Source organism: Sorghum bicolor, chromosome 10 (assembly GCF_000003195.3).
Source record: "Sorghum bicolor cultivar BTx623 chromosome 10, Sorghum_bicolor_NCBIv3, whole genome shotgun sequence".
NCBI lineage: Eukaryota > Viridiplantae > Streptophyta > Magnoliopsida > Poales > Poaceae > Sorghum > Sorghum bicolor.
In genome coordinates, this window is record NC_012879.2 from 34,404,122 (window position 1) to 34,416,112 (window position 11,991).

The 11,991-nt window shown below is 47.1% G+C and overlaps 2 protein-coding genes across 2 annotated transcripts; both read left to right on the forward strand.

The window, feature by feature from the left end:
• Window positions 6,291-6,728, forward strand: LOC110431134 (sal-like protein 3). The gene has a single exon (XM_021449841.1). It carries the CDS (start codon window positions 6,291-6,293, stop codon window positions 6,726-6,728), a length of 438 nt encoding a protein of 145 aa, XP_021305516.1.
• On the forward strand, window positions 6,997-8,142 carry LOC110431135 (uncharacterized mitochondrial protein AtMg00810-like). The gene has a single exon (XM_021449842.1). The coding sequence runs from the start codon at window positions 6,997-6,999 to the stop codon at window positions 8,140-8,142; it is 1,146 nt and encodes a 381-aa protein (XP_021305517.1).

Here is an 11,991-nt window from a genome sequence, read left to right on the forward strand (position 1 = left end):
ATAAATCGATCTGCTCCTGGCAACGCCTATATCTTAGAAACTCTCAAAGGAGTTAAATTTCCCAGAGCTTTGAACGGCAAATATTTAAAGAGATATTACCCCAGCATATGGCTTGATGCATGAAAGTTTATGTGCCAATAACATTCCTATCGGCTGAATTGAAAGTGTATCTGGGGCCGGACTTAATGTTTTAAAAGGATGCCGATAACAGTCCTATCGGCTGGATCAAAATGATTAGAAGAAAGAAGCAAAGCACACTGCCGATGAAGAGCTCACATGTTTAACAGAGCCTGGATCGTCGATATGGCGCGCAGACGGACCTGGTTGGCTTCTTCTATCTCCTTCACGTCATCATCGGCAGAGCCTTCTACTGGCTTCAATTTCTTCTTCATCTGCAGTGCTTTACGGGCCTGGATGTTTCGCTCTTGTTCAAGAGTCTTGATTGCTTCAGGCAGTTGGCTTTCTTCCTGTTGAGCTTGGGATAGAGCTTCTTCCACTTGTCTGAGTTCAGCCAATAGAGCTTCCCTTCTCACCGATAGATCAGAGATCTTTTGCTTCAGTACATCTCCTGAGGATTTCAGAATGCCGATGCTCTTATGCTTCTCATCGGCAAGGAGCTTCACTTTCATCATCTCCTCTGAGAGCTGAGCGTGAGAAGCTCTATCGGCAAGACGCTGGGTAGCCTTTTGATACTGCACTTGACGACTCTCTAAGTGTGTAGCCTGAAAAAGAACCTCCTCAGCATCGGCAGGGATTTGACCTCTGAGAGCCTTGAACAGAACTTTGGCTAGATCGAAGTCATCGACCAATTGTGCTGTATCTTGATGGAGAAGGGCTAACAGATCCACCAGCTTTGCTCTAATCTCTGCCGATGAGATTCCAACTGCTCGAGAAGAACTTGCTTCCTCGCCTTCAGACTTAGAGATCTCGATGGCGAAGGAGAATAGGCTGTCGGTAGAATCCTGTTCCTGGAAAAGAAGACATAATAAGTTATTTTATGATCAAGTACTGATAACAATAAAAATAAGGATTGGGTAACTTACTTGCTTCAGAGCTATCTCTCGCCTCTGACTAGTTGAAGCCGATGGAACCACAGGTTGATCGGTTGGGATTGCCGATGAGACTACGTCAGCTGAAAGATTAACAGGGGTAATTACAAATTGGAAAAAGTGGGTTCATCAGCAATAAATAGAAAGTATGTTACCTTGAGGAGGTGCAGAACTAGTCTGAATCGAGGAAACTACTGATGCTATGATTAAGCTTGATGGATCGGCAGTCTGCTTGTGCACATCAGCCGATGTTTCTTCTGGCTGAGTTTCTTCTGGCTGAGGTTCTTATGGCTGGAGTTCTTCTGTTTGGGTTTCTTCTTGTGGTTGAAGAGGAGACGGTGCTTGTTGTATCTGGGCTTCTGGAGGAGAAGGGGATGATTCTACTAGAATCAGAGATACTGGGGGAGGAGAAGGCGTTGCTGTTCTCTGGCGCTTTGCTTGTAATCTGGTACTCTTGGAACATTTTCTCTTCGGTTGACTGGACTGGGGGGCATCAGCAGTCGTACTTCTGGTCTTTGCCGTTGTACCAGTGTGCTGATACAACACTGAGAAGTTTATGAGTACATGTGTAATAAGTATAAGAATGAAATCGGTATGAGTAAAAGAATTCGAAAATTTACCTTGAAGGCTTGTGCTAGGGTAGAGGCAACTACCGATGGGGATATCTTCGCCCGCTTGGTGGTAACTTTCTTGAGACGCACACCCCGATGCATTATAGCAGCCAAGGTTGGAGCGTTGTTGCCGATCAAAGAAATCGGGCCCGATGGAAGGAGCTCAATCGGCTTACCACTCCTGCTGACCAATGGGGGTGTGTCATCGACCTGCATCAAGGAAAGTAAGATACCGATGTAAAGTGAAAGTGAAAGGATTGAAGCATCGGTTTAGAGTACTTACAGTATTATCCGGGACTTTGTACTGGGAGTCGATCATGCCACGGTATGTGAGAGCCGATCTGCAGAATAGGTGTTATTTCCATTCTTCCCACCACTGTTTGTATGCTTGAGTGATGAAGAGAGCCGGGATCCAAGCCGATAGATCGACATCTGTATCGGCGTTTGGTGGAAGTTGGGCTACCCTGATCCATTCTAGATGGCTGGTGACAATCTCCCTCGGCTTTATCACATCAGCGTAGCAAAGTGCAATCGGCAGTTGGCCGAAAGCCAGTTGGCGAGCTAGTGCCGATAGGTTATAAAATTCGTAGGTCAGGTTGGAGGCTTTCCCACTACCAAAGAAGTTCACTGGTATGGCTCTTGGGGTGATAATTGCCATCATCACATCACGGTCCTTGTTGAGAGCATCGTTCAAGGGGTGGAAAGTCAAAGGAAATCTGGTATCTAGATCTTCATAAGGCATCCATGCCCATTGTTCTCTGGTCAGACCCTCATACAGAGTTTTGAAGAATCGGCTAACCTGGTCTGCGTTACCACCTGTGCCAGGCAAAACTATGGCAGCTTTGCCAAAGTTCAGAGGGGAACGAGTTGCTGATTCTTCTTCATCCAGTTCATAATCCTCGGCTATATCCCTGGGGAAACGCTGTGCAAAGAGGTCGAACTCAAGGCACTTGAGCATGTGGAGACTAAGCCACATATTGATGAACCACCAGGGACCCCTAAGTTGCCGATGGGTTGACCAAGCAGTAGTTTCTGGGCTACCTGGTGTAGGAGGTGATAAGCAGAGCCAAGTAGGTATCGGCCGAGAGGAAATCGGCCACCATTGGCTAATCTTTCTGCTGTCGACAAGTAAACAGAAGTTGGTCCTACTGATCGGCCACAGAACACAAATTTATCCAGCCACATGTTCAGAAAAGTGGTCTGTTCATTTGCATTAACAGGACCTGTTCTTCGGTACTTCTGAATGTACCCTGACCAACCGCCGATGGCACGAGTTTCTACCTTAGCACTGGGTTTGGTGTCGAACAGGTGGGTGGTATCGGTAGTGGATACATCTAAGCTGGTGAGCATAAGTACATCGGCAAGTGTAGGAGAGGCTGGGCCATGGCTAAACACAAAAGCATTGAGTGTGTCTGACCAAAAGTATGAGGCAGCTATCAGTAGTGACTCATTTCTCTCCATATCGGCAAGAGACAATCTAATGCACTGATCTAATTTCCGTTCAACCCATTGGACTTCATTTGAGTTACTGACACTCAGGAACCAATCCTTCCATCCCTTGGTAGGACTGGGCCAGGAACGGAAGGCATCTTTCCATAGATCTAGAGAAAAATTCTCGGCTCTAAAGGGGATTCTGTTTATTTCTGCGTTTATAAGATCGGTGGGATCTAAGTTTCCTAGTAGACCAAGGCATTGGAGATGGGGTTGATCGGTAGGGATTGCGATCTTGTTGGCCAAATCCTAAAGATTGTAAGGATAAAAGAAAAAGTAAAAAGAAGAAAAAAGGGGAATATTCAGTAAAAGGAATTGCGGATGAACAAAAGTACAGCATGAGTACGAAAAAAGAAGAGGGGTAAGCTAACCTCAGGGACGACGAAGTTGACGGCCATTGCTCCGCGGGGAAGAAGATCGAAAACTTGAGGGTTGGTGGAGAAAGTTCTTGCTGGAGTTCTTGGAGCTATCGAACAGTGCCGCCGTCAAGAAAGCAGAGTTGGGGCTGTAGAATGATGCGATGGAGAAGGAGTACCCGAGAAGGAAGTATTTATAGGACAAAACGGGCAAGGGCAAATTTTACTTATCTCTTCGCTGCATCCGTAAAATCCGAGGGTACTCAGGTGGATATGGTAACTGTTCGCACGGTAATCAAGGGATTGCGCAGGTGATTTGACAGGAAGCGGTCATGATTTTGGAGATATTTCACTGTGCGGGATTTCTTGGTCGGTCCATCGACAGTGCCCTCTAACGGTAATATTGCCGATGGGCGCATAAAGTGGAGAGATCCGGTTCGGAAGGTTGAGGAATTTGTAGGAGAATCGGGCCAAGGTTGTTCAGATTTAAACGGTCGGTTACCAAATTGGGAGAATTAATTGTGGAAAGGCATCATTACTGCAGAGAATTTTGGAGCATCAATGATTTTATACTCCGATATTGGGGGGCATGTGTTGACACCGTTTTTGGACACATACCCAGGGACCTGTGGAGTATAGGTCGGCAGGTGGAGCAACGGTAACTGGTCTGCAGAAGAGTTGCCGATGAGGATAGTTGCAGATGAAGAGACGATTGAATATGACTAAGTTCAGGGGTGGTGACGTGTTCTTACCGATGATCAATATCGGTGTTTGCCGATGGCCATAACAGGAAGGTTGCCGATGACTCTGAAGGAAAGCGTGGAGATTGCCGATCGATCCGTGGTGGTGTCCTGGTCGGTTACAAGGGGGTAGTTTTATATTTTACTTAGTTATTTAAATTCGTTTTGTATACGGATTCTGTTTAATTTGGAATTTGAGTCCTAGTCGTGTCTGATTGTAGCTCTTTGAGCAGGGTATAAATATAGACCCTAGGGCCTTGTAATAAGATACCTATCAACCAATCAAACACAAGTTTTTACTCATATTCCAGCATCTACTTTTTCGACGACTTCGTCATATTTTCCTTTTTACTACGAGTTCTTAGGAATTCATCGACTTAAGCTTGGCATATTCTCGAGTTCCGCGTGAGTGCCTCTTGGCCGTGACATCCGGGCGTATCGCTGTTGTCAGGACCAAAGTATTCAAGTTACCACCTTTGCCGATAGTAAGGTCAAATCGGCTGACACGCCTTAACGTTTAAATCGGGTATTAGCCCTTTGTGTTTGCAGATCAACTTTTGCATCAACAATTATATGATATCAATGTTGAACAAAACGTTCTGTTTCTTTTATGAAACAAAGAAGTTAGCATCTCTCTTATAGAAGATGGCTCAATTGAGAAGGTTACTGTTAAAATATAATTATAACATCCCATATTGGGCTTATGGCTCATTGGCCTTGTACTCCTAGCCTGACTTGTATTAATACCACATTGTAACTTGTAGATGTTCTGCAAGACTTCCAGGCTAATTAGGGTGTGTGGTGTTTCTACATGGTATCAGCCTAATTATGATTTTTTCCTTCGGCTCGCGCCCGCCCCACCCTGTGCCCGTGCGACCTCTCTGAGGCCGTGCGCCACCGCACCAGGCCGTGCCGCCCCCAAGCCACGCTCAGGTCGCGTCGCCGCCAGGCCGCGCTGCCCAGCTGCGTCGCCTCCCTCAGGCTACGCCACTGCCAGGCCATGCCACCTTCTGAGGCGCTGCCTCCGATCCAGCCACGCGATCATCTTCTTCACGCTGCGTCGTCATGACGACTCCGGCCACCGACTCTAGCACGTCCAGCTCGACCTCCTCGGCGACCTCTGGTGACGCCATGGTGGACGCCCTCGCTCCTTCGTTCTTCGCCACCTACGCCGCTGTCAACGTCAAGGAGCACGTGCCGATCGTCCTCAGCCTCAAGCGCCCCAACTTCAACAAGTGGATGGCATTCTTCACCGCCCTCTGTGCCATGTACGGGCTCCTTGGCCACATCGACGGCACGCTGCCCGCACATCCGGCAGATTCTACATGGTCTCAGCCCGATGCCTGCATTCATGGGTGGATGTATAGCTCTGTCGATTATCCTATCCTTGACCTCGCCATTGACGACGCCGACCACGACGCCCGCGCCCTCTACGTCTCCATCGAGGCCTTGTTCCAAGCTAACAAGGAACCGCGCACCGTCGTCCTCGGCCGAGAATTCCACAGCATGTTCCAGGGCGACCTCTTTGTCGACGCCTACGCCCAGAAGCTGGGCGCATGCTGCGCAGCTTGAACAACATCGTTCGCACACTTCTGGTTCATGCAGCCATGCCCCCATCTTATTGGGTGGAGGCTCTCTCTGCCGTTGTGTTTTTGCTCAACCGACGGCCATCCTCGTCCATCAACAACGGTATACCCTATCATCTTCTCCATCACAAGATGCCCGATTACTCCATCCTTCGAGTTTTTGGTTGCTTGTGCTATCCAAACCTTAGTGCCACGACTCCCCATAAATTATCTCCTCGCTCTATGGCGTGTGTCTTTCTCGGTTACTCTCCTTCCCAGAAGGTCTATCGGTGTCTTGACCTTTCCACTCGCAAAATCATAATCTCGCGACACGTCATTTTTTATGAGACTCACTTTCCGTTTGCGGCTTCCAAGCCCCACTCGGACTCTTTTGACTTTTTGTTACAGGACATACTGCCCGCGCCTCCTCTGTCCACCTCGGACACTGAGGCCATGACGCCCCTGGAGGATGCCACTGATGCCGGTGACCCCGTTGGACTGGACCTGGCCATTTTGTGGCATGGCGCTGCCCGCCGGGTGCCCTTGGGTGCCTCGCCCCCACCGCCAGCCCCCTCTGCAAGCAGCGTGGCTGCTCCTGCAGCCGCTGCATCACGGACAGCAGCACCGCCTCCTCTCCGCGTCTCGACGTCCTCGTCCGACTCCACCAGCGGCCGCTGCTCCTACAGCTGCAGCGGCAGCACCGGTGGCGGCACCGCCGGTCCCAGCTCCTCCCTCCCGGGAGACGCGATCCCAGACGGCATCATTACCACCGCCCATCCAGCAGTACAGTTTCACTGCAGGTTCCACGACGCTGGCTTCCCCGCTGCCTGCCAACTCACGTGCTGCTATGGCGGATCCTAATTGGCGGGCGGCCATGACCGACGAGTACAAGGCGCTCATCGACAATGGCACCTAGCATCTTGTACCTCGACCACCACGTGCAAATGTGATCACTGGCAAGTGGGTCTTCAAGCACAAGTACCATGTTGATGGCTCTCTCGCCCGTCACAAAGCACGGTGGGTCGTTCGTGGTTTTTCGCAGCAGTACAACATCGATTACGACGAGACGTTCAGCCCGGTTGTCAAACCGGCCATCATCCGCGTCGTCCTCAGCATCGCTGCTTCTTCATCCTGGCCGATTCATCAGCTGCATGTGAAGAACGCGCTTCTCCACAATCATCTGGATGAGACTGTCTACTGCCAACACCTCCGACCACGTCTTCCTCCTGCAAAAGTCCCTGTACGGACTTAAGCTGTTGCCTAGGGCTTGGTACCAGCGGTTTGCCGGCTTTGTTCAGCGCTCCGGCTTCACTGCTTCAATCTCCGGCACGTCCCTCTTTGTTTACAAGGAGGGCGCCGACGTCGCCTACCTGCTGCTCTATGTCGACGACATCATTTTGACTGCTTCGTCACCTGTTCTACTTCAGCGCATCATTCGGCTTCATCACTCTGAGTTCGCCATAACAGATCTCGGGGAGCTCCATCACTTCCTCGGGATCTCTGTCACGTGGACCTCCGACGGCCTCTTCCTCTCCCAGCGACAGTATGCCATGGACCTGCTCAAGCGTGCCGGCATGGCCAAGTGTCACTCTACAGCGACTCTTGTGGACACTCAGGCCAAGCTCTCAGCTATGGATGGTGCTCCGGTGGCGGATGCTACCCAGTACCGCAGTCAGGCTGGCGCTCTACAGTACCTCACGCTAACTCGTCCGGACATCGCCTATGCCATCCAGCTGGTTTGCCTCTTCATGCATGACCCGTGTGAGCCTCATCTGGCGTTGCTCAAGCGTGTCCCCCAGTATGTGAAGGGCACTCTGTTCACCGGGCTTCACCTTGGTGTTGGCGGCTTCGACAGTTTGATCGCTTACTCTGATGCTGATTGGGCTGGATGTTCGGACTCCTGGTGCTCCACTTCAGGCTACTGTGTCTTCCTCGGTGACAACTTAGTCTCTTGGTCCTCTAAACGACAAACTATGGTTTCTCATTCGAGTGCGGAGGCTGAGTATCGTGCCGTTGCTCACGCTGTGGCTAAGACTTGTTGGCTCCGACAGCTGCTTCAGGAGCTCCATGCGCCCATTGCTTCAGCAACGATCGTTTACTGTGACAACGTCAGCGCCGTCTATATGACTGCCAACCCAGTACATCATCGTCGCACGAAGCATATTGAGATAGACATCCACTTTGTTTGTGACAAAGTGGCCTTGGGACCGGTTCGATTGCTCCATGTCCCATCGTCTCATCAGTTCGCGGACATCATGACTAAAGGGTTACCTGTACAGTTGTTTCCTGATTTTAGGTCTAGTCTCTGTGTTCGTGACACTCCCGCTTAGACTGAGGGAGGGTGTTAGAATATAATTATAACAGATCGTATTGGGCTTACGGCCCATTTGCCTTGTACTCGTTGCCTGAATTGTATTAGTACCACATTGTAACTTGTAGATGTACTGCAAGCCTTCTAGGCTATATAATGAAGGTCACCCCCCAGGTTAGGGTGTGCAGTGTTTCTACAGTTACAAGATATCTTATACCACAATACTAATGATGATTGTGATAGAGCAAGATGCAAGTTCCCTCAATTATATGATATCAATGTGGAACAAAATAGTTCTATTTCTTTTATGAAACAAAGATGTGAGCATCTCTCTTTTAGAAGATGGCTCAATTGAGAGAGCAAGATGGGGGTGGGAAAAATCTGGGAACTTCTCTATCAAATCTACTTATAAGAAGGTTTGTAGGCATGACTGTGGGCCTAACTTCAAACAAGTTTAGAAGGCTAAGATACCTCTGAAATATAAACTTTAAAACAAAAATGGAAAGGTGATGAATCAGGCACAGAGAAGGAAACTGTAAGTTTGGTGCTAATTGTAGACCCAGCAGTTTGGAGCAATTCTGGAATTAGTTCCATTGGATTAAGTTTGGTGCTAATTGTAGACCTAGCAGTTTCAACCAATTCTGGACTTGAATTCATTGGATTATACCAAAGGGTAAATCTGTCTACATTTTGGGCTTAGGCAACTGTTTGCTGGGTGCTGTGGTTAACTCCAAATGCCACATGTTTTGATAACAAGAGGATTAGACCTCCTAGTCAGATCATGTCTTATGTGTTTCTGGGCTTAGGCAACTGTTTTGCTGGGTGCTTGGACAGGTGTTTTTGCTAGTTCTGCTGGTTGGTGATCCCTTAGTGATTAGCCTAGTGGCCAGGATTAACTTTTTTATGTTTCATAGAGCACTAATAAAATTTGGTTTTTAAACTTATGTTACTCACATGTTGTCAATAAAAAAGAACATATGTGCAATCAAATGTGCAAACAACAATACTCTTGTTAATAAAAAAGGAATATATGTGCAATAAAATATGCAATCAACAAACTTATAATTGTAATACTCACAGCTAGATCTTTTGCCGAGTCTCCTTCGGTGATAATCAAAGTGCATTTCTGAGAGTCCACTCCACCAGCACGAGTTGCATCCTCAAACTTCGTTGGATTTGCTTCAATGTTTTCATCCTCTTCTTTAAGTGCCCATGCAAGTGTCTCCTTTAAAGCACATCTAAATATTTCTTTAAAGATAAAAGAATGTGCCACTGAAATTTTTTTACTTCATATTAGCAATACACGGGCATCAAAGCAACATACAACCTACATTATTAAGAAAACAAAACCACATACCTTGAGTGAGAATCTCCTCGAACTTAGCATTTCTGAGAGCAGATCAATGTAAACTTCTGCATTATCTGTTTACTTTATATTAGCAATATGGAGGCTTATAAGCAACACAACTTACATTTAAAAAACACACACACACACACAATCACACACCTTGCAACTGTGGTTCACCATAAAAAAAGGGATAGTCAGCATTTATGAAGACCCATAAGTGGCTCTTCACATCCTCAATGTTATGAACATTCTTCATTATCCTTTTGATTGAACTTTTCAGATGTTCTTCAACATGTCTTGTGATAGTATCAAATTGAACTCCTCCCTCTATTACAACACCATTAACAAAGTTGAACTGAAAAAAATACAAAGATAGTGAGTTGCAAAACAAACGCAGCCAATAGAGAATATAGTCTACATAACTTTGGCTGGGAACACAAACCTGTTGGTATTGGCCATTTCTGGTTAAAGTAATACACACCTCCCCAGCAAAGGCTAACTTTTGTTATACACTGAAATAAAATACAAGAGTAAATAATTAAAAAACAAACATATTGTTCTGTTTATCCTAAATAAAACTTATGTTTTTATGAAAATTTTAAACCTTTTTGATGTCTTCTTGGAAGGAGATGGCACGTACAAATCCACATAACTTGAAAAATTATTAGTGAGCAAATGGCCTTCTAGATGAACCTTTAGTTTCTGGTTGTTTCTTCTTTTGTAAAGTGCAGCCAGATCTACCACCCATGTCAAAGGCACGGAAACATAAATACAAGGGATGCAATGCCACTCACCAACAACCTTCAGATTGAGCTCTTTGATGTCTGGGGAATAGACTACATGGGTCCATTTCCTCCATCAAAGAAGTGCGAGTACATCTTGGTGGCAGTTGACTATGTCTCCAAGTGGGTAGAAGCATTACCTTGCAAGCATGCCGACAACGTCAGTTCAAAGAGGATGTTTGAAGAAATTATATTTCCAAGATTTGGAGTCCCCAGAGTAGTGATTAGTGATGGAGGAGCACACTTCATCGACAAACGCTTCAAGCAATATCTATCAAGACATGGAATCCGTCACAACGTCGCTACCCCTTATCATCCTCAGACAAGTGGCCAAGCAGAGACTTCCAACAAACAAATCAAGAATATTCTTCAGAAGACAGTAAATGAAATGGGAACGGCATGGAAAGACAAGTTACCCGATGCACTCTGGGCATACCCGACAGCATACAAGACCCCAATCGGAATGTCTCCATACCAATTGGTGTACGGGAAGACTTGCCATCTACCTATTGAACTAGAGTTCAAAGCACACTGGGCCATAAAGAGATGGAATATGGACCTAGATGTTGCTGGAGATTATAGAAGAATGCAACTATTAGAATTGGAAGAATGGCGAGAGAAGGCATATCACAATTCAAAGATCTACAAAGAAAGAGTCAAAAGGTGGCATGACAAGAGAATCAAGAAGAAGGAGTTCACACCCGGAGATAAGGTATTACTTTTTAATTCCAGGGTAAAGCTTTTCGAACATGGAAAACTCCGGAGCAAATGGGAAGGACCATTCAAGGTAATCAATTCATCATCCCACGGAGCTATCACACTTCAAAACAGCGAAGGTACGTTATTCAAGGTAAATGGTCAACGTCTTAAATTATTTTTAGAGCCCAATGAGGAATTTGAAGAATTAGACGTAGTCCATTTTTACCTTCCCATGGAGAATTAGAGCCCGACACTTTTGGTCTGATGGTTTTGGGTCATATATATATTTTTCTAAATAATTTCGCATCTAGAAACGCGCTCGGAGAAGTGGGCCCAAAGAAGGGCTAAAGAGAGGGCGGGCGCCCAGCCCCTGTTCCCCCTCGGCCCTGACTTTCTCTATTATGGAAAATGCACTTAGGGTGATCCGAATAATCCCTCGGATGGAAAGTTTCCCACGCACGTCGACGGGAGCAACCCGAACAACCCATAGAGGCATCCTTTTGACCCCTATATAAACAGACCCCTGACCTCAGTTTTCAAACACCAAGCCACCAAGCTTTCTCTCCTTCAATTAGAGCTTGATTAGCTCCCCTCCAATTAGAGCTTGATTAGCTCTACTTGAATTAAAGTTTTATTAGTTCCTTACTATTCCAATGGCCGAGAAGTACCACGATGATTGGGAAGTCGTCCCCTTCAACCTCAACATGGAGCCTGTGGAGGACTCCGATGCCCTTGCTCTCGTCCCGGCCGACACAGAGCGTCAGCTAGAAGCCATGCCATTACGCCAACGTAGCTCCGCCCAATCTTACCATGCTCAACCAGTTCTCACGGCACCGCCACAACCCCTACTCCTCAAAGATCATCATCCAAGACGAAGACCACTATCAAGGTGCCAATCTGCACAAGGATCCTTCCACCTAGACCCAATGAGAGGGTCGTTGGAGTCAAGACCAACCGGAGCGGCGAGATCAGCAGCGTTCGCTACACTACGGAGGAGGAAAGGCCTTACTTTGAAGGGATTAGAGCATCCAAAGTCCGT